Genomic DNA, 23,081 nt, shown 5'->3' with positions numbered 1-23,081 from the left:
TAGAAAAGACTAGAGAAAATTGGCATGCTTCTTCTTGACAGATGGGGTTTAGAGCAACTCAATTACAGGACCCACAGACTCACGCAGGGATTCAGACAAGGCCAGGGAGAACGTGCTGCTGTTCTTGGGGATTACTTAATAAGCCTTTTAAAATCAATGTTGTTTCAACTTCTAGGTATTGTCTTTTATTATTACACATGAAGATGGAAGAGATCTGTGTTGGTGCTAGCAGAGGGCGTTCTCTCTACCAAGGGCAACAGAGTCTTCCGATGGCCGAGTAAAGAAACTCTTGGAAGGTTCTTGCGGGGGTACCCACAAGTAGGCAAAGGGTCTGGGATTCGGTCCATGGGAGCAACTCCCAGGATGATACTCCCTTCACCCACCCAGATCACAATCCATCTGCGACTAACTGGATAAGACTCAGTGAGTCCCCTGAAGTCTATTCAGGTTGTATCTCACATGTCCCTATAGATGCACGTTGACTTGCTCTCATTTGCGTGCATGATCCTTGAGGCCAGAGGCTGTCTGACTTTCTTTGTAGCCCCAGCACTAAGCAAAAGATCTGGAACTTCTAGAACACCTAATTTGTGATTACTGATGGATCAATAAGTGATTATTCAGGGTTACACAGTGAATATTAGGAAGTGGATTTGAACCCAGATTTTCCCGACTTCCAATGCAACATACCACTAGACCAAGTTGTCTCTCTTAGGATTTAAGAGGACCTGGACCAGAGACTCTGAGAATCTGGCACCAAATCTCAGTTTAGCTAAACACCTGAGTGTCCTTGGGTAGTTTCTTTTGTTTCTTAGGCCTCAGTGCCCACAAGTGTAAAGATGAGTGGGATGAATTCAGTTAGATTCCCTCTAAGGTCATTTCTGATTCTAAATATCTCATCCTATGATTAATTTAAATATATTGAAAAACATGAAATTATATTAGAATTGTTTTGGTAATGAAGAAATTTCTAAAGTGAAAAAAAAAACTGTATTAATAGGAAAACAAATTAGATCATCCTATCACTAATATCCACCAATAAGTCAGATATCAAAGAAGGAATATCAAGTACCATTTGTTCAAGGCTGGGGGGGTCTTATAGGGGGAATGGACTTCTCAGTGGCACCCACAGTCAGGGATGTGACATCATCCAGTTGCAAAGAATTCCATTCAATGGATAGATTGCAAGAAGTTTTGAGAAAGGATAAAGATTTTTTTTAATTCATTTCAGCCTCCATATCAAACTATCCACAAGCATTCATCAGATTTCTTTCATCTATGCTCTCATATTTATACCACAATATGCATTTTTATAATTATATAAAAACAATGACTTTATATAAACATATATACATATCTGAAAGGAGGGGAGGAAGAAGGGAGTAGGAAAGAAGAGAATAGGAAAGAAGGAAAAAAGGAAGGGAGGGTAGTAGAGAGGGAGTGAGGATGGGAGGGAGAATGTATTCAATAATGGGGATAAAAATATTATGTGCTAGCGATAGTGCCAAGTGCTGATGATTCAAATACAAGCAAAAAAAAGAAAGGTGGTTCCTGCCCTCAAGAAGCTTATATTCTAATGGGGGGATTGTGATTTGTCCTTTGTTCTCAAAAAGGACCAATGAGATCAAGAGGGTGATGTTTTGACTCATAAGTGAATTGGATTTAAGTGTGGCTCTAGATTAGGTGAAGTCATCAGTTTCATTTTCTCCTCCAGGGTAATTTGAATCTAGTGGCAAGACATAGGTCAGGACAATCTAAGGGGAAAGGCAACACATGAAAGGGAAAGAAAATAGTTCTGAAGTTCAAAGAGTTAGGAAAAGGAAAAAATGAAAGCTCTAAAATGGAAAATAAAATGAAAGCTCCAAAAGAAATTCATCCATGGAAGAAAAGAGTTGATCCTTGCAAAGGAATATTCCATGGAGAGCAGCCTATGGGGATGGCAGCCTGCTCCAGGGTTAGGAGGTCTCAGGTCATTCCATTGAAGACAGGAAAAGTCAGGCACAGGGTTGGGAAGAGAAAAGTAATCCATGAAATAAAGAATCCACATCAAGGACCCTCAGTCCTAGACAGCCCTTTACACTACTCTAGTAATAACATCAGAATGATGGGAAATGGGGAACAGGATGCTAAGAATCACAATGTTTTTAGAATGTATACAAACATTAGTTTAGCTGTTGATCCTCCAACTGCGCAATCCTTGTCCAATGACCCATGATAAGTGGACGCGCCATTAAAGCAGCTAAATCCTATCAATCTTAACTTCTCACTATAAACCCAAGGAGAAGATGAAAGCTAAGTTGCAGCTCAGTGACTCAGAAGTTCTCCTTGGAAAAGGAAATGTGGACTTAGTGGAGCTGGTTTTATCCTGTATCTGAAAGGCAACAAAAGTCATCATTGCAGGGGACTTGTGGTCATTTCTGATTGAAGAATGCATGATCGGTATTCACAGAAAAATCAGCATGAAAATAATTTCAGCTTAAGCACCATTATCTGTTACAGAGGATGAGGAGGCAGAGAAATTCTACACTTAAATCAACATATGCTAAGAAACTGGATGACTTAGATGCAAAGCTTAAAGGTGATAAAAAAAAAAGACACTGGAAGATAAAAACCAAGAGGAAGGAATGAGTTAAGTCAAAGGCTTAAGGGCTTCAGAGAAGCCTCCAGTTTATAGACATGAAATACTTTCTGGAAAGAAGGGTCAAGAATTGTTAAACATAGGTAGCACAAAAAAAAATTAAATATTTTTAATACTCACCCAATCAGTATTTATTAAGTGTCTATTATGCCCCAGTTACTGGGAATACAATAATAAAAAATAAAATGGTCCATACTACTAAAAAGGTTACATTCTATTGGGGGAAGCATTATTCCAAGTCAAGTCAATAAATTTTTAGTAAGCACCTACTGTGGAAACAAGAAAGTAAAAAAACATAGTCCCTGCCCACAAGGAATTCAAGGAGACAATTTCTATGTAAAAATTAGGTAAAGGATAATTAGAGATAATCAATAGAGGGAAGGCACTAGCATTAAGGGGGATTGGGAAAGATTTCATATAGACAATTAAGTAAAATAAATATGAAATCATAGAAGGGGTGATACTAGCAGCTGGGGTGATCAGGAAAAGATTCAGGCAGGAGGCAGAATTTGACTCGGGCTATGAAGGAATCTAAGGATTCTAAAGGGCAGGTTTCCAGATATAGGTGACAAACTGAATAAAGACAAGGTAATGGGAAATGATTTGTTACTAAATGCAGGAGACATCCTGAATCAATTATTTGAGTATAACAAGACATGTTTATTAGAGCAAGGATAAAGATTAGGGAAAAAAAGATAACAGAATGAAGAAAGAAAATAAGAAAAATGTATGTTTTTAAAAATTGCAGCCTGACCTATAAGATAAAGTTATTCACTACCAAAAAGTTGGAGATGGACATAGGAAAGGATATTGACAATGATTAAAACATCACAACAATGGAAATCAATTCCTAAAATGAGAAGTCTAAAATCTGCCTTAATAAGTAAACATTTGATGTTTTTCCTGAGGAGAGAGGTATACTAGCCAAGGGAAATATTGGTTTGGAAATCAAACTCATTTGTAAAATCTTTAAAAGAAGACTGATGAAAGATTAAGAGTTTTACTGCCTCATAAAATAGAAAAGGAAAAAAGAATGGAAAGGAATAGAAACGTTTAAAGAAAGCTTAGCAAGAGACCTAACTAAGCAAAGTCCTTCCAAGGGCAATAAGAACAAAACTGGAAAAGGAACAACAAAGATAAAAAAACACTCAGAGTTCTCATAATTGACTGTATTATCACAGTCCCAGATATGAATTTGAGGGATAGAAAATGACACAGAAAAAAACAAAACCTCAAGATAGGGAGAGCAGCTGTCCTAACTAAATCAAGGATAAACAGAAGAGGACAAAGCACAGTGATAAACTTATTCAGCCATTCATTGATGACTCACATCAAGCAAGACATGAAGCATGGCTAAATAAATAAATTAATATGATTTAAGTAAAATGCATATACATACATCACCAGCCATTATCTTCAGGAACACAGCAAAGATCCAGCTCAGTCATTATTGATGAGGGATTTCCTTCTTGGAGTCGATGAGTTGGTATAAAAAAATATTCATTTTGGTAAGTATATTTCAATATAATTGACTTCCTTTGTAATCTTACATATTTTATTTTGTAAGAAACCTTATACTGAGAAGGGGACCATGGACTTCTGATAATGAAAGGAGTCCATGACAAATAAACATAAATAGTAAAATCTTCCAGTTATTCCCATGTGCAGATGAAATTAGGCTGATTGTAACAAGCCTCCTTGTAGAGGCTCCTACAAGAGACCCATTATCATGCAAAAGATTATGGGCTACATAGGGAAGTGAGGAAATGTCTCATCTAGTCAGTGACAGGCTGCTGAATGGAGTATGTCAATAAATACATATTATAGGTCAGTCACTGCAAATGAGGGGGAGGAAGGAGGGACAAGCATATGTACTATGTACAAATATTATACTAAGCACTTTACAAATATTATATCATTTGATAATGAGATAATAATGGACAATAAGTTGATCCAGTATTGAACAGGAAGTAAAGAGTAAGGTAGATAATCTCTTAGGAATCTGAAGGTCCTTTTAATGATATCAAACTTTTCCTTGCAACAGAGGCCCAAATTTTTAATCAGAAAATTCTTCCACTATTGTCTGGCTGGAAACGATGGAAGACCAAAGTGTCTCAAGGCCCTCATCCAAGGGCCACAGAAAAGTCAATAGTGGTCATAAGCAGGATAAAACACATGAGACACAAGGAATTCCTCAGTATAAAAAGTGGAGCAGTTGAGAATGTTCCTTGAACAAAGATGGTCTAGATTCACTGAGAATGAGACACAAGACAGAACATAAACACCCTATGCCTACCCATGTGACATACTGAAACATCTTCCTAATAAAGGTATTAATCATGCTAGTGAAAACTTCTTGGGGGCAGCTAGGTAGAGCAGGGAATAGAGTACCACCCATGGCATCATGAGGTCCTAAGTTCAAATTCGGCTTCAGACACTTACTAATTACTTAATTATGTGACCTTGGGCAAGTCACTTAACCCCACTGCCCTGCAAAAAAAAAAAGCTAAAAAAAAAACTTTCTTGAATGTAAGATTAAAAATTTGCTGTGGTGTAGTGCTATCACAGACTTGAAGTCAGGAAATTTACTACTTGGATTCCTAGTCCTTGGGTAAACTGTTGAACCTCCTCGAGTCTTGTATGTTCATATTTAAAATAGAGATAATAACACTTCCTCTATGTATCAAGTCTTGTTTGCTCATATTTAAAATAGGGATAATATTTCCTCAATGCACCTCATTGGGTTGATGGAAAGTGATCTGTGCATCTTAAAATACTCTAAAAATAGGTCCTCAAAGTAGGATATATTGCAACTATTGCCAAAATATACTCTTTTTTATTAGAGGTGTAGCCATAGACTGTATGTCAAATATTCAAAAATGCCAAACTGGGAACAATTTTCTTAATTCCATTACTCCACTCCAATCTTAAAATCAATACAGTTTTTCCCCCCTGTATGATCCTTTGACTACAAATAGATGGTTGAGGGGTCAGGGGTCAAGCAAGGAGAGCTGAAAAGTGTATTAAACCCATGAGTGGTAATTGATACTCTATACAATGCTTCTTCCTTTCGAATGGACACACACACACACACACACACACACACACACACACACACACACACACACACAAAGACATTGTCCCTCTCCCTCTCTCTCTCCCTCTGGTTGCTGTTAGAAAACTTCCCAAATGATGACCGTTCCAGACAAAGGATGGCTAATGACCCATCACCACCATCATCAGCATTACTTAACATTTCTTGACACCCTTTACTTTACACTCTTATTTCATTTGAGCCTCACATTAAACCAAGAGAGATGGTACAATATATATTCCTGGACGCATTTTATAAATGAACAAGTAAGTTAAGGTTCAGAGATCTAAGTAATTTCTAAGAGTCAGAGGGATAGCAAAGCAGCAAAGATGGAATTTTTTTTTTTAGGTTTTTGCAAGGCAAACGGGGTTAAGTGGCTTGCCCAAGGCCACACAGCTAGGTGATTATTAAGTGTCTGAGACCGGATTTGAACCCAGGTACTCCTGACTCCAGGGCCGGTGCTTTATCCACTGCGCCACCTAGCCGCCCCAAAGGTGAAATTTGAACGCAAGTCTTCTTTACCAGAAAATTGAATAGATTCTATCACAGGATCTTATTTTAGTATAGCCAGGAGTCATTCACTCTCCAGTGAATATTGTGACAAAATTTTTAATAACAGAACTTAATATCTGTTGATTGATGACTGAATAAGGACAATGTAATACATTAAGAGGTAATAGATAGTTTTCTTTAAAAAAAAAAAACACCAAATTTAATTAACATTAACATTAAAAAGTTCAGATTAAAAAATAAAATGTTAGTGACCATAGGACCCTTGGATACTAAATCATGTCTATGTACCATATTTTATTACTTAAAATGGGGGGCGGGGATGGAGAAAGGGTTAAAGAGTAGAATGTGAAATAAATATCAGAATTCACTATAAAATTAGAAATATAACCAATTAATTCATTGTCTAAATTAGGATGAGTTATATATAGTTTCCTTGCCCATAGTTCTTCAAATGGATCACTTAACTGATAGGGTGATTGCAAAAATTGGGAAAATGCTTTGTAGATATAAGACAGGTTACAGTGTGGGTTGGTCATCATTGGTAGTAAAAATCTGAGATGAATACATGTCTCATTTTTTTATAGAAACCTTCCAACTCAATCTGGTATGACATCTTTCTGATGAGTCAGACAGGAGAAATAAACAATAATATATAAGAATAATTGGTTCAGACAGGTGATTCTGTCTACATGCAAAAGTCCCTGTATGGAAATGCCCTCCACTAATAATATAGTGCCTGACACATATAAGATGCTTAAAAAATGTTTGCTGATATTGATTGATTGATTGATTGATTGATTGATTCCTATGAGCAACTCCTCTGTCATTTACAGGCAAAGAGAATTGTCTTGAAACAATGAGAGACCCATACTCAAACAGCGAGGATAGGAAGTGTCAGAAATAGGGCTTTTCTTCTCATTTGCAGGTTCTTTCTTCTGACTCCAAGATCAGCTCTCTCTCTCTCTCTCTCTCTAATAGGCTTTACTGACTCTCAATTTAAAAAATAAAAAAAAGGAATTAGCATTGCAAACTTTTAAAATTTGCAAGGACCCTTTTTAGAAATAATGTATTTTCTCATTCGAACCTCATTCCAAATATATAAGGGAAGTAACATGAATGTACTTATCCCCATTTTACAGATGATGGAATTGAGGATTAGAGAAGGGAAGTGTTTAGGAAAGGAGGAAATAAGGTAAGGTGCTAGTGTGCTTTACAAATATTTACAAATATTAATTCTTCTGATCAATCCATGCACACACAACTAGCAAGTACCAGAGAGGGGATGCTGGTCTTTCTAACTGATAAGTCTGGCATTGAATCTACTTCAATTCTATTCTTTCTATAGTCAGTACAGCTTCTTCCATCTATTTTTCATATATTCAAGTCCATACCCTCACTGCCTGTGGTTTTCTCACAATTATAATAATGGAATAGTAGCAAGTGTTACAAAGTTATCTCAAGTGTCAGAAGAATACAACCACAAAGTCACTAGATAGATCAAACTCTCACCCATGAGTGGAAGAGAGGGCCAAAAAATTATGAATGGAAGTAGTTAATAAATCCTGCATTCCATAAAATGCAGAAAAATGAAAGAATGGGTCTTTGGGGTCTGTGAGAGTTTTGCTGGATTTCTCTCCTCTTAAATTCTGTCATCTCTTTTTTTTTAAACGTCAAGTCAGCTTCCCACAGACATAATCTGAACACTTTGCTCCCCCCACCCACCCACCAAACTATTAGCCAGTGTATCAGGTTTAACCCTGGGTTTGGATTTCCTCATCGATAATTGTCTAATTGGATTTTGCCACTTCTCAACAAAGTCTAGAATGTCCCAGGCCATGCTTTTCTCATGTGGACTCATAGCCAAGAAAAGGGGTTCATAATCCAACTCTGTCCTCCAAAGAAGACAAAGGCAGGATGGGAATTCAACACTCTACCGAAAAACATAGGGCCCAGTTCATGCTTTAATTTGGTATGTGAGCTAAAAGAAATTCAGTGTCTGGAATGAGATATTGTTCGGCACAGGTTAAATACCATGGGACAATAGACTCTAAGGAACCATCCAAATTCTTCTGCTATACAGGAATCTGATTATCTCAACTATTGCTCAAAAGAAAAAAAATGTCCACAGCCTGGCATGGCTTCGGACTTGGAAATATTTTGGTTAAAAAACAATTGTTGTTGTAATGAGACTGGTTATAATGAGATTTCAACTGTAGTAACAATACCAAATTGAAAGCAGAATTACAGACAAAAGAGCCCTGTAAAATAGCATTATTTTAGGACAATGGAAAATAAGGTGTTTGTGGTTTTACCCCATAAATTCTCTGCTGTCTGCTCATATTTATTCCTTTTTGGCAGTCCTCTGAATACTCATTCACAGTGGAGAGTCCTTCTGCCCTAGCATTCATTTTGTGAAGGAAACCACAGAGAAAAACATCTCCCAGCCTCACCTTTCTTCCTCCATTTTATTGGCTCTTCGGTCCTAATTCTCATACACACATCACACTCGCATTCAGTTACACTCCGGACAATGAATTTTCCTAATCCAGTTAGCATGCTGACAGAACAGTGCTCACAATTTATAGGATTTCCTTTTAGCCATCTACCTATTTCACAGCTCATTAAAATCCACAATGCACACCTGTGTTTATGCAATCACAAGCAATTTTACACTGAGTACTAAACAAGGTATTGTCATAAATCCTTTAAAAATGCAATTTATCCCTGAACTATCTATCAATCAAATCAGAGTTTGCAGCTACCTGCCTGACTCCCTAATGATGCAGAAATTGGTTACCTGCCATATCACTGACATTGACTGCCAGATGTCTCCTCTGTCCTTTTTGAAATGGTCATTCCCCATAACTCTGAGAACCCTTTCTTATTTACTATTATCTATTTAGCTATGCTATTCAAGTGAACATCTTTTACTTTGAGCTATATGTCCTCTTGTTAGTCTGGTTTAAAAAAAAAACACACTGGTGGGGGCTCGGAGCTATGGCTTTTAAATAAATGCTAACCCAAAGTAAGCCATGATTGGAGAACCATGGTTGAATGGGAACCCAGGCTACACACACTTGGACTACCTTCTCATAAAAATCAAAAATCAGTCACACTTTCAGAGTTTCTATATAATGACCAAACAACTTTCTGTCTACCAAACAACTTTGAGCTTAGAAAGGGCCATAATTTCTCTCTTCTTGTGTCTAGATATATCTTTAGTGTTCTGGAGTTCCCTCAGCCTCATTCTGGATTATTTTTATCTGACCCTCAGGTTTTCACATCATTAATAAAGAGAAAAAGGAAACAAAGACTATATATATATGTATATATATATATACATATATTATATATAAATAATTTTGTATATACATATATATATATATATATATATATATATATATATTAAGAAAACTGCATAATTTGGAACTGTCATCACACAGACCCTCGAAATGAAAAATAAAAGCCAGAGGTGGTAAACCCCACAATAAATTTGGTCCCAAACATTTTCTTCCCAGTGATAAAGAACTCTGCACACCAACCAATCATGACTACCACAAGAGCTAGGACTTAAGCTGAATTATGTTCTTTTCTCTTTCAAATGAGGATTATCAATATTCTAGCAAGGATTCCTCAGGTCAAATGGAATCACTTTAAAACTTAAAAACAGAGATTAAAATGGTTTTCCATCAGCTGGTGGGTATTTCCCTACTCTTCAAATTCACTTTGTCTCATCTTTCACAACATTAACAAGAATTCTGATACAGGCATCAATTCTAAAGTGGTTCTTGACTAGTTTGTTGGATCATTATTTCTATTAGCAGAAACAAATAAGGAATAACTTTTAAAGCTACTTTTCTTCCAACTGTCCTTCCAGACATAAGTTAAGTCTGTTTATCTCAGAGTTATCATAAACTAATTGTGTCCTTTGAAGATTAAAGAAATAATAATAGTGGACATTTATATAATGATAGGAAGATGCAGTGTTGGAGCTTAGCATCAGGAAGATCTGGATTCATATCTTCTCTCTGACATTTCTTTGTCTCAGAAACTCACTAATACCCAAAAGTGTGAGAAATATTACCATACCAGGAGTTCTTTAAATTGATTAAATAATACATTCAGATGAGAGAGAGAGAGAGAGAGTGTGTAAATGGAGGGTAAATGAATGGGGTTTTTTCGTTTTTGTCTTTTAGGTTTTTGCAAGGCAATGGGGTTAAGTGGCTTGCCCAAGGTCACACAGCTAGGTGATTATTAAGTGTCTGAGGCCAGATTTGAACTCAGGTCCTCCTGACTCCTGACAGGGCCAGTGCTCTATCCACTGCACCACCTAGCCGTCCCTAAATGAGTGCTTTTTAAGATTTGGAAAATACTTTATTGACATTCCTGAAGCATTCCTAACCATATAGCTGTCAACTTAGCTTCTTCCTCAGCCTCTTTTTCCCCTGAACTCAAATTCCCATCACGTCAACCCATACCAACCAGATCCTGGATCACCATACCACTGGGCAGTCAACCCTACAACCCACATACCTGTCCCAGTTATTAACTCTTGATATTTTTACAATGTAAGTTCCTTGTGGGCAGGAATTGTCTCAACTTTGGATTTGTATCTCCATGTTTAGAATGGGGTCTGGCATAAAGCATTTAATTTTTTTATTCATTCTCTCTTAAACATTATTTCAATGGACCCTCATAATTATCATGCTATGCAGACACTTGCTATTATTATTGCCATTTTATAGATAGATGGATGAAAGACCAACATACATCTGGGACAGTATTTGAACTTGGGTCCTCCTGCCTCCAAGCCCAGCACAACATCTCTGTACCACTTCAATTGATCCATATACATTAATTAAGAACATGCTACTTGTCAGACGCTGTGCTAAGTCCTGGTGATATAAAAAGAGGCAAAGGGTAGTCCTTGCCCTCAAGAAACTTAAACTCTAATCAGGAAGACAACATGCAAAGAAATATATAAAGAACACTCTTACTATTCCATCAACAGTCCTAAGAGGTTTAATAAAAGTCCATATTTGAAAGTAAATACACTGACTCCCATCACATGGCAAACATCAGTTTTCAACTCCAAGCAGGAAAGGTCTTTGGCAGGCCGGGGGCACTGTAAAGGTCAATGTTGTAGGTGTGAGAACCAGTAACTAGCCCAAAACTCTCCCCACCCCAGGAACTCCCCCAGCAGCACGGTTCATAAGCTCTCTCCTCCTCCTCTTGCCAACCTTTATTCCCTGGAGTTGAAGCTCTCCAGGAGAGAGGGGCCAAGAGGCAACGGGAAGGAAGATAGGGGGAAAAGGCAGCTCCAGCTCCCTCTGAGCCAACCCAGAGAACATTCTGGCAGCATGAGGCTCCCACCTTGTGACTCATCCTGCGTGCTGGCACAACGGCTCTGCCTTCTCATCAGGTGATTCCACTGAGTCACAGGTGACTCAGCAGGCGCAGGGTGGCCCCCAAACTCACCAAGAACCGCCTCCTCCATACCACCAAGCTCTCCCCACCTTTCACCCTCAGACTGAAGTTTAACCCTTCATGGGGAGAGAAGCAGGACAAATATCATCATTCCAATTTTTCCTGTCTTCAGCCGATCTTTCTGGATTAAGGACCTGCACAAAGGGGCATAATCCCTCACATGCAGGGCAGCTGATGGAAATCCTGTTTGGTTTTTTTTTTAATGGAAATCCTTTTTGTAAATGGTACATCTATAGGTATGACTCTACATGTGGTTAGGCAGGGTGGTGGAGTGTCCAGAGACCTGGCCCCAAGACCATAAGGCCTGGGTTCAAATCCAGCCTCTCACAAATATTTGCTGGGTGATCCTGGCCAAGTCAAGTCATCATTTCTCATAAGCACCCAAAAAACTCCCTAGGCCTCTAGAAAAATAGCTAATCTGCACTGGTGCAGGGAATTACCATACCAGGATTTCCCTTCACAAAGAAAATCATAATATATACATATATATATATGTACATTTATTTATATGTGAATATTTAGATATACACATATATGTGTATTTATCCTCAGGGATATATATGCAGACACCCACATAAGTCTGTGTGGGCACCTGCTTTGTAGGGGGAGCTTTCTCATCCAAGAGTTTCTTTTGCCAGTAAAATGCCATTGCCTACATACTGATGGGTAAATATGCTCCCATTTACCTATATGTACACAGACATATACAAATAGAGAAGCTAGCTCAGTTGTCATTTGGGGTGCTAAATGGCATATTGGATAAAGTCAGAGTTGAAATCTGCAAGATCCTTACTAGCTGTGTGATCCTGGGCAATGTGCTCATCCTCCCCATCTCAGTTTTCTCATTTGTAAAGTAAGGATAATAATAGCCACTAATGCACAGGGTTATTGTTAGGATTAAGTAAGACAACAGATGTAAAGTGGTTCACAAATCTTTAAGTTATAAGAATGCTACTTCCTGTTGTTGTTTTTGAAAAGGACTTAAATGAGTCCTAGGGACTAAGACTGTGTTTTGTCTCTTCCAGTAGAATGGAAGCTCCTTGAGGGTTCTTTTGCTTAGCACATACCTACTAAGCCTATCTTTGGAGGAGGTCAGATGGGCAGCAGAGAGGTCAGCACAAGAATCAGAATGGAAAGCCAAGTCTTGAAGTGAGATGAAGGGCTGGGATGGAGAGTCAGAGACCTGAGGTGGTCCAGCCAGGTGACTTCAAGTCAACCCCTTTGCCTTTCCCAAGCTGCCATTTTGTCATATGTAAAGCAGCGATGAGGATGCCACTCCTCAAACCTTGGAGGGTTCTGTAAATTTGAGGTTTTGTCATTAGTGCTGAATATCCTACCTCTTTTCAGAGTAATAGAGATGAAAGAGATTTGTCTGAAAGAGTGAAAAATCTGACTACAGTTAGAAAAGAAGCATTTCCTTTGATTTACTAACCAGAAGTAGGGGAACGAATGCAACCAAGGTAAAGAATCTTGAGCTCAGGAATAGAAGAGATCTCATGGAGACCATGAATTCTTAACCTCAGATCCATGAAATTTGTGCTCTTGGTTTTTTTTTTAATTAATAAGTTCAACTTAATTAATATAATTTCCTTTATCATCATATTGTTTTCTTTGTCTTTAAAAACTCATTTTGAGGAATTCGTAGGCTTCACCAGACTGTAAAAGGTATCCATGATACCAAGAAAAAAAAAAGGTGAAGAACTTTAGTCCACCCCTTTCATTTTTCAAATAAGGAAACTGAGGCCAAATACAGTCCTTTCCCCTGGGCCACCCTGTCTTAAGAGGACTGGTTTAATCCAAAGTCTTTTACATCAAAGCATTTGCCAACAGGGCTAGCCTCTATGTACATGGTGATTACAAAGAGATAAATGGGTATTTGAGAAATGCTTGAAAAGTTTGCTCTCTCAAGAAGGTAAACATTCCCTTAGACATTAAGATTTTGTGTGACATGTTTCATTTTGTCAAAGATCATTACAATATGAAGTTCAATCTTTGCCTTGTCATAAGTGATCCTGAACGCTATGCCAGGAAAGTCTGAGCTAATAAAATGGTGCTGGTAGGAATTCAATTCTCAGGATTTATCTTAGCGGACAATCACAGAACCAACATGCCTTGGTTTGTCCTCTAAGTGATTATAAGAAGAAATTCAGGAGCAAGGAAAAAAGAGGATGGGGAGAGGGATTGTAATAACAAGAATTCTAAAATCATAATAACGATATCTCTTCTCTAAAATACTTATATTTTAAAACTCAAATGGCCCCATGTTCTCATCACTGTAAGGTTCTTCTCCAACTCTGAGAGTCCTAACTCATCCAACCCTTCTCAACCTTCTTCATTTTTTTTGTTAGGTTTTTGCAAGGCAAACGGGGTTAAGTGGCTTGCCCAAGGCCACACAGCTAGGTAATTATTAAGTGTCTGAGACAGGATTTGAACCCAGGCACTCCTGACTCCAAGGCCGGTGCTTTATCCACTACACCACCTAGCCGCCCCCTCTTCTTCATTTTTGAATGAATGAATAAAAAAAAAACCCTTTATGAATAAATTTATGGTGGACCCGTGCATTTGGAGGATGCAAAAAGGACACAATATCTACTCTCAAGGAGCTTACCCTCTGCTTTTGGAATAATTTAATCTATTTGAGTTTTATTTCAAGATCGGGGAGTTGAATTTTCCCTTCATTTCTTTATCATCTATCTTTTTTTTTTAATGAGACAATATCACTCATAAGCTTCTGTTATCTTCTCTCTTTAATGCTTTACATGTCAGTTCATATTCTAAGATAGCCTCATCATAAACTGCCTTGGCATGTGTCTCTGATTATTAAAAAGATCAATTGTTTAATGGCTGAAAGGAGTTCTGAGCTCTTTGGTTTCCCCATAGTGCTTTGGATCAGATAAACTTCCATAGCAAATGGTGTTACCAGATACAAGGGACTGATTAGAGGAGGGAGGAGGAGGAGGAGGAGGAGGAGGAGGAGGAGGAGGAGGAGGAGGAGGAGGAGGAGGAGGAGGAGGAGGAGGAGGAAGAAGGTGAAAAAAGGAGGAGGAAGAAATTCATTTAATTAGAACTTTCTATGAGCCAGCAACTATACTGAGGGATCCTCACAACAACCCTGGAAGGTGGAAACGATTATTAGGCTCATTTGACAGATTAGGAAACTGAGGCAGACAGCGCTTGAAGCCCTTTCCTAGGCTCACATAGGTAGAAAGCATGTCTGAGGCTAGATCTGAACTGGTATCCTCCTGACTCCAGGCCCAGCACTCTATTTGCTGGGTCTCTGAGTGTCTCTATAAATAACTCTTCATTGAATGCAGTATCTATGCATCTTTAGTCTTTATTCTAATTTGATTTTGACCTTTTCTCTAACTAGTAAGTGCACACAGACAGATAGTACCCAAACACTCCCACATCAGAAACCCAACATTTCCTAACAGAAAAGAATCAACTGCATTTTGTACTCATGTTGCTCAGCCCTTGCCATGCTGTACTCTTTTCGGTTCTCTCCTTTAAAAAGTATTCCTGTGAGAAACTTCTGAATAATCTTTAAGTCTTTCACCTTTTTCATTTCTTAATCCTGAACCATCTTTCCCAAAGATCTTTATTTGTTTGTTTGCTTTTTGCAAGTCAATGGGGTTAAGTGACTTGCCCAAGGCCACACATTATTAAGTATCTAAGGCGGGATTTGACCTCAGATCCTCCTGACTCCAGGGCTGGTGCTCTATCCACTCTGCCCCCCGGCTGCCCCATCCCAACACTCTTTTGGCAATGTTAAGCAATTAAGTCTCCAATGAAGTGTAACTTCCCAATGACTTTAAATGCACCATGAAATTGGATCCATCAAATTCTTCATATGCCTCTTCTAGGAAAACTTAGGACACTTTTTTATTTTATTGTTATTCTGAAACTGAAAAATATCAACAGATTTACAAAGAACAAGAGGACTGCATATGAAGTCATGAATCTCCACAATGTCCTGTTTGCTTTTTTTCTTAATGTATATGAGAAATTCAACATGATAGTCTCTGTCTCTGCTCAACTTCCTTCCACTGTCTTTTGTGCATTCTCTTCATGGATGCTCTATTATTTCTTTTTCCATTTTTAGGGATCAGGAAGGTATTACTATCTCTAGCTCCCCTTCCCCCCACCCAGGAAAAAAAAAAAGGAAAATATGGTCTGGTAACAGAAAAGCAGAATCAATAAAGCCAGTCCCCATATTGGCCATGTCTAAAAATGTATGTCTTCTTTCTCCCATTAAGTTCCCCCCCACTTCTCTAGACGGGAGGTGGAAATATGCTTCATCTGCAGTCCTCCAGAGTCATGGGTGGTCTTAGAGTTCTCACACTTTTCAAAGTGCTTTTCCCCCTTAAAATATGGTAATCATAGGGGCAGCTAGGTGGCGCAGTGGATAGAGCACCAGCCCTGGAGTCAGGAGGACCTGAGTTCAAATTTGACCTCAGACACTTAATAATTACCTAGCTGTGTGATCTTGACTAAGTCACTTAATCCCATTGCCTCACCAAAAAAAAAAAAATATTGGTAATCATTGCATAAAGGTGTTCACCTACTAAATATTCTAGTTAGGTACTGTCCAATGGCTTGTCAATTGAGACTTTCCATATTGATGAGTTACTATCCCCTCCAAGACTGGGTTTACTAACTGTTCTTGGGGAGAGGTTCTCATATTTTGATTCTAACAACAATACACCAATGGTTGTAGACAGCCAAACGATTGTGATTCTTAGTACCTTCTGTCCCTAAGCTACAATGAAGTTTAAAAATAAAGAAATGACTATCAAAGAACAGACAATGTTTCATAACCATAGGAGTGGGTGTTAAGTGCTCCTTTTGTGCAATGCATCTTCCAAAAAAATACTGAATATTCTTCCAAGAATAATACTTTTCTCATGCTCAGGAGTTTGGGAGATTAGTGTAAATGTGGAAGAAAGGGGCCAGAAAATAAGATAAATCTAACTTTCCCTGACACTGGAGTAAGAGCAAAAACCGAAAGACCCATTCCCCAATGAGCTACATTTCTCTGCCATTCTATGACATAAAAAAGTAAGGAATGTATGTGAAATGCTGTGGACTCAATTCTGAAGCCAAATAACACCCCCTCACCTTCACAGAATACAAAGCAAAGCTATACAGTCCTTTGGTCAGAACAGAGGAGCTAGATTAGGAGAGGTATAGACTAAGGTCTGGTGAAATCCAAGATGGTCCCACCTCCCAATTCATCAGTGACATAGAACATTATCAGTCCTCAATGCCATCCTCATTCACATCTCTGCAATAAGAGGGCCCCAAAGTGACCCCTTTGAAATCCTTAAAATTACCGATTGCAATAGTCACTGAATAAATGCAGTGTCCATTAACATATACAGGTTGGTCATTCTCACTGATGGGGAGTGATGCATGTGTTCAACTGTGGGCCAGCCCAACATACTGAAATGATACAAATAAAGCACGTGCGCTGTGCATCACTTGTACCCAATTCTCATGACAAGGCTGGCTCACCTTTAATGGTCAATGAAGGAATATTAGATCTATTGGCATATACAAGTCGGTTGCTCTCACTAATGGTATATTTTGCAATCCATTTGTGTTGTTTTTATTTCTGTATTTATTTATTATTGTCCTTGTTAATCCCCAAATGCTGGTGGCCTTCTTCTAGAGTCACTGGCATTCTATGGTCACCAAGAGCAGGCTAGCCATTGGTTGGTTGCCCATCCCGCTTGTGTCATGACTAACTCACCTTCTTTGATGTCTGTTGAATTAACATTGAGTTAAGTTGAAATAGGGTAGTTGGGAAGCAAGGAACATGAAGGGGAAATAGGGAAAATCAGGATCTTGGCCTTTGAAGCTATTTTTAAAAAACAAAATATTATGTTATGCATTGTGTGGTATCATTGTATGTGCATAATCATTATTCTATTGATTTATGACTCACATGTCAAATAGCATCTGGGCATGTGTACGAGCTAAAACAAACAATCTCAGTAGCCAAACCACAGTGCTGTGAAACCAGAGCCAGCCAACTCTCCTCAGGCCTCACTCCACCCCATGTTACCACCACCCAGATTCCCCAGTAGGCAAAGCCTTCGATGTAAAGCCTTGCCAATGATATGATATTAAAAAGGTGCCCAAAGTCTCCTGACAGCAAGGTCTTTCCAGAAAAAAAAAGTAGCAAAGCTTCTTCCTTCCCTTCCCCCTGCCTCACCAGGGAAAGGGCTCTTTTCTCCCTGGACTAGAAGATGAGAAGACATTGCTCAGTCATTGGATTTCCAGAAGCCTGTGTTGTAAGAACTTCCAGGGATCCTAAAGGCCCCTCATTTCCATCTCTATCTGGCTCCTTTGTGGTAGGGCTCCAAGGTCAAGGCCCATAGCTCCTCTTTATGCCCCAGCTCCTTCTCAGAGAAGCAGGAAAAAAATGAAAGGGGAAAACCAGGCCCCCTGCCAAGGATCAGCCAATTATCACTAATTTCACCTTAGATTGCTTCCTGTTAGTGATGGTCATCATTAAACAACTTTCTCCATTTCCTTTTGTAGACAGATGAAATGAGAGAGAAAGAGAAAGAGAGAGAGAGAGAGAGAGAGAGAGAGAGAGAGAGAGAGAGAGAGAGAGAGAGAGAGAGAAAGGAAGGAAGGAAAGAAGGAAGGAAGGAAGGAAGGGAGGAAGGGAGGAAGGGAGGAAGGGAGGAAGGGAGGGAGGGAGGGAGGGAGGAAGGGAGGAAGGGAGGGAGGGAGGGAGGGAGGGAGGGAGGGGAGGGCAAACTGCTAGGGTATTACCAACTGACAAAGTCGTCACCATGCTCCCAGCACCAGCCACTGTCTGGCCTTGGTGGCTGCTCTGTGAACCTAAAGGCCATTGTGCTTGGGTCTGTGATTCTCAGAATTCTATTTTGGGGGATGGGGGTGGAAAGAATAGTGGGACATGGTTCAAACTATCAGCAACAGACTTTTCATGAAAAACTAGCTTGAGACCTTGAAGGGTCCCTTCCCTCCCATGACACCCCCCCCCCACAGGCTCTTCTCACCTCTTCCTGGACTAAGGTCCTTGACTCCTAATTGGACCCCCAACCCTCTCCAATTCAAGACTCCTCACAGCTGCAAAGTGATTTTCCTAAAGCACAGGTCTTACCCCATCACCCTCTTATTCAATGAATTTCTCTGGCCTCCAGGATCAGATATAGCTGCTGCATTTGCTTTCCAAAATTCTTTAAAATCACCCCCCATCTGCCTTCTCAGATTAATTTCCTTTGCTCTCCATCAAACATTCCAAAATCTAGTCAAAGGGGCTCTTCCTGCTGACCCTCACATACAAACACTCCATCTCTAGCCTCCATATCTCTGCCCAAGCTGTGCCCCAACCCTGCCTCAACCTCATAAAATCCTTACCTTGTTTCAAAGCTTGGTTCAGGTGCCATTTCCTCTATGAAGCTTTTCTTGATAGGACCAGTAGATGTGCTGGTTCCCCCCCCCCAACTATATCACTGAGTAAATACATTACACATTCTTGCACATGTATGTGTTATCTCTACTACCACTCCCTCTTTGAATGTGAGTCCCCCGAGGGTCCTTGTTCCATTTATGTCTCTGTATTCTCAGCCCCTAGCACAGTATAAAAAAGGCCCTTGACAATGATGATGATAATGTTTGTCTTTCATTTCCAAAAAAGACCATGACATCAGGGATGGCATGATATGTATCAATTAACTTTGAGTGAGGGAATACTATGCTAAGTCACCAGCCTCAGTTTCTCCTTCAGAGTCATCTGGATGACTGGAGGTGGGGCCTGGATGTGAGGTAGACAGAGTGGAGTGACTATAGATGCTTGATGACTGATCCATAATCACCCAGCTCAAAATCCCTCATTTTATAGAAGAAACAAAAGAGAGTCAATGGTCAAATGACAAACCCAAAGTCACACAGAAGGCTGGAGGCAAAACTGGGGTTGGACTGAGTCTTTGGTCACTAAATTTAATAGCCTTTCCACTCCACTCTGCCCTGCTTAGCCTAGAATTAAGTTTATTAGTTAAAACACAGCTGAAGTCTCCAAAATGGACCCAAGAGAGCCAGAAGGGGAAGGAGTGGGGCAGCCAAATGGGAAAAATAGACGTGATCTTGAAAAACTACTTTGATGAAGGAGTTAAGAAGCAAGTATTTATTAAGCCCCTGCTAGGTGCCAAGCACCTTAAATGTATGTTCTAGAGGTCTGTCATCTTGAATGGAAGCACTCTCTGGGCTTCAAAATGAGGGGAATGGTCTCCACTGGGCCTCCAGTACTAAAACGGGTCTTCCCTTCTCACCTGCAGCAATGAGGCTGCAGGCCCAGAGGCAGGTTTTTATTCATGGAAAACTTTTCATTCTAGATAAAGCAAAACTAAGTCAGACACAGAGAACAGTGGAGAAATATGGAAAGGGATGAGCACTGGTTGGGGGGAGGGAGGATCCTGGGAGAATCAATCTTGATTCAGCCACATCCCATCAGGAAGATGTTCTCTGGAGAGCCCTTCCTCCACCTGGTCTCATTTTCCTTCTCCATAAAATGAGCGAGGTCATGGTGGAGGACAAGGGGTGGGGAAGACACATTTAGACCTGCTCAATGTGTGTGGGGTGGGCTTCAATATTTGTTTTTGTTTGTAACAAGGCAAACTTCACTGGGAATGAGAAAGGAGTTGGGGGGGATAGTCTCAAAACTAAGGGGAAAGGAAGGGAAGGGAAGGGAAGGGAGTGGAGGGGAGAGGAGGGGAAAAAAGAGAGAGAGAGAGGCAGAGACAGAAGCAGAGACAGAGACAAACAGAACAGACAGAGGGTCACAGAGACAGAAAGTATCTGAGGTAATGTTTGACCTCAAGTCCAAGCTCGGGGCCTGAATGAGAGAGATGAAGTGTGGTTTAATGGAAAGAGAATAGGATTTAAGGGGAGTAGGTCTAGGCTTCAATCCTGATTCTTCCTGCTTATACTTATGTGACTTTTGGTGGGCTGCTTCATCTGCTGGGGCCTCATTTTCCCCATCTGCAAAGGTAAGGGCAGGACCAGATGACCTCCAAAGTCCTTTTCTGCTACAAATCTGAAGACTCTACAATGGGACGGAAGCCTGGAATTACCCAACTGGCTCCACCACATGGGTGGTTCTGCTGACACTTGGGGCTTCCTTCCTCTATTGGGGTGCCATGTTGAAGTGGAAGCAGCCACAAGAGAAAGCCATCATGGCAGAGGAAGACCAAAGGCAAGAGCCAAGGTGCCAGAGCTGCTGCTTCTGGTTCACACCTGGGTTTTTCCCATCTGGTGAAGGATAAGTGTGGAAACTCTCAGCACTAAACAACAGGGAGAGTCCTGGCTTTCCAGGCAGAAGATCTTAGGCTTAGAGACCTGGTTTTACAAATGAGGAAACTGAGGCTCAGAGACATTGTCATTGGTCCATGGTCATGTTGCTAATAAGTATCAGAAGCAGAATCTGAACCTGCTTCTTTCTGACTCCAAGTCCAGTGTTCTGTGTATTAATTTACCTCTAATTCTTAGCAATTGTGGGCTCAAAGGTAAAAGACTTACCTCTCTGAGACTCAATTGCTTCATCCTTTAGAACCAGAGGGTTCACCCATTTGATCTCTGAGGACCATCATACTTCTACCTCCCTAGTCTGGGAATGATGCAGACCCACCATTTGGCTATGACCCCCAGTCTTAGGGAATCACTCTCAGCTGGGGAAGTCGCCCAGGACTATGCAGTCAGTGGGTATCAGAGGCAAGACTGGCATCCAGATCTTTGCATCTCCATGGCTGACTCACTTCCCATTGGGCCACCCCAACTATAATAATAACTCATATTTATATAGATTTTTTAAGGTTTATAAAATACCACATATCCATATCCACATATTTCTATATTTCCTTGATCTGGCCCTCATAATGACCTTGGGAGATAGGTGCTATTTAGTATATATTATATTGCCATTTTAGAAATGAGGGAAACTGAGTTAAGATGAACTGACTTGTCCCAACCAATGAGTGTCTGAGGCAGAATTTGAACTCAGATCTTTCTGACTCCAAGTCCAGCATTCTGTTGAGGTAGCCTAGGGAATGGGGGCAAGAAGTCAAATTTGAACCCAATCCTCAGTCCTTCCACCCCACTGTCCCCTGATGTTTCTCAGGGGCTGACGACGAGCCACAACCCCAGGCGCAGCCTGGCCCGCCCAGCCTCAGCAGGATGACAGCCTTTACCTCCGTCTGCAGGATGGCCGCCCGCTGCTCCTTGGCAGTCAGTGACTCTTTGAGCACCTCAATATGCTGCTTGCAATCTGAATTCTGGTTGCTGAGGGTTTCAAGCTTGGTCTGTAAGGCGAGAAGTTCGGACTCCTTCTTGGAGAATTCTTGTTTCAACTGATCCACCTGAAACAATAACAAGCTGTGTCAAAGGCTGGAAGGGAAGGGTCCCAGAGGGCCCCAGGGCCCCCTTTCTTGGTTTGGATGTGGTGCAGCAGCTCCAGGGGGCTGTCAGGTGGAGAGGAGCCGGCTGGGGCCTCAGGCAGGCCCTCCACTCAACCAACATATGAGTGGGCATCCTCCCATTCCTCCTCCTGGCACCCCAGAAACTGTCCCTTTACACCCAAACACTTGGCAGAGTCGGTGAGATAACTGGGTGACCTTGGGTAAGTCATTTAACCTGCCTGGGACTCATTGTTCCCATTCGAAAGAGCTGGTCCTGCCCTATAAGATCGACGACCCCAGGAATAAGTGGTCACTTGGATGCAGGTGTGCTCAGCAGAGAGCACATTCTTGAGTCATTTACATTATTCCCCATTTAAGAAAAATCAAGTGTCTCAAACCAGGCCACATGGATCAGAAGGACTAAGGAAGGATTCACACTCAGATCTACTAACTCTCCACCAAAGGTGCCAACGGAGCTTCCGACTGACCGACAAAGAAGTGAGCTTCTCATCACTGGAAGGAGCCAAGCTCCCTGCTCCAGGGACAGGACAGGGAAGCTGCCCCTAGGGAGCTGGCCCAGCTGCACCCTCAAACTGCCTTAACTCTCAGGATCCATCTGCACCCTATTTCTATGTGGTGTCCTCCAGGCTCCCAGGGGATAGTCAGTCTCTGTCTGTCTCTCTCACATATAGACACACAGAAAGACACACACACACACACACACACACACACACACACATACATACAAGTGTGTGTGTGTGTGTCCCATGGGGAAAGAGAAAGCCAGACCCCAGGAAACGAGAAGTCTATCAGCCTCTATTCCCCTTTAACTCGCTGTCTTCAGGCAGCTGGGAAGCCAGGGGTTCCCAGGTCCCAGGGTCCCAGAGCACAGGGTGGCCATCAGGTGGCCCCACGTTCCAACAAC

The 23,081-nt window shown here is 40.6% G+C and overlaps 1 protein-coding gene across 1 annotated transcript in view; it reads right to left on the bottom strand.

Moving 5' to 3' along the window:
• The window catches only part of ERC2 (ELKS/RAB6-interacting/CAST family member 2), a 1,119,475-nt gene that overhangs the window by 702,358 nt on the left and 394,036 nt on the right, over positions 1–23,081 (bottom strand). The window contains 1 exon segment of the mRNA XM_074199159.1: positions 21,950–22,117. Within this exon segment, the coding sequence (XP_074055260.1) occupies positions 21,950–22,117 (168 nt within the window).

The sequence above is a fragment of the Macrotis lagotis genome, chromosome 8 (genome assembly GCF_037893015.1).
Source record: "Macrotis lagotis isolate mMagLag1 chromosome 8, bilby.v1.9.chrom.fasta, whole genome shotgun sequence".
Taxonomy (NCBI): domain Eukaryota; kingdom Metazoa; phylum Chordata; class Mammalia; order Peramelemorphia; family Peramelidae; genus Macrotis; species Macrotis lagotis.
Note: the sequence above shows the minus strand (reverse complement) of the source record. Positions and strands in the feature narration are given on the sequence as shown.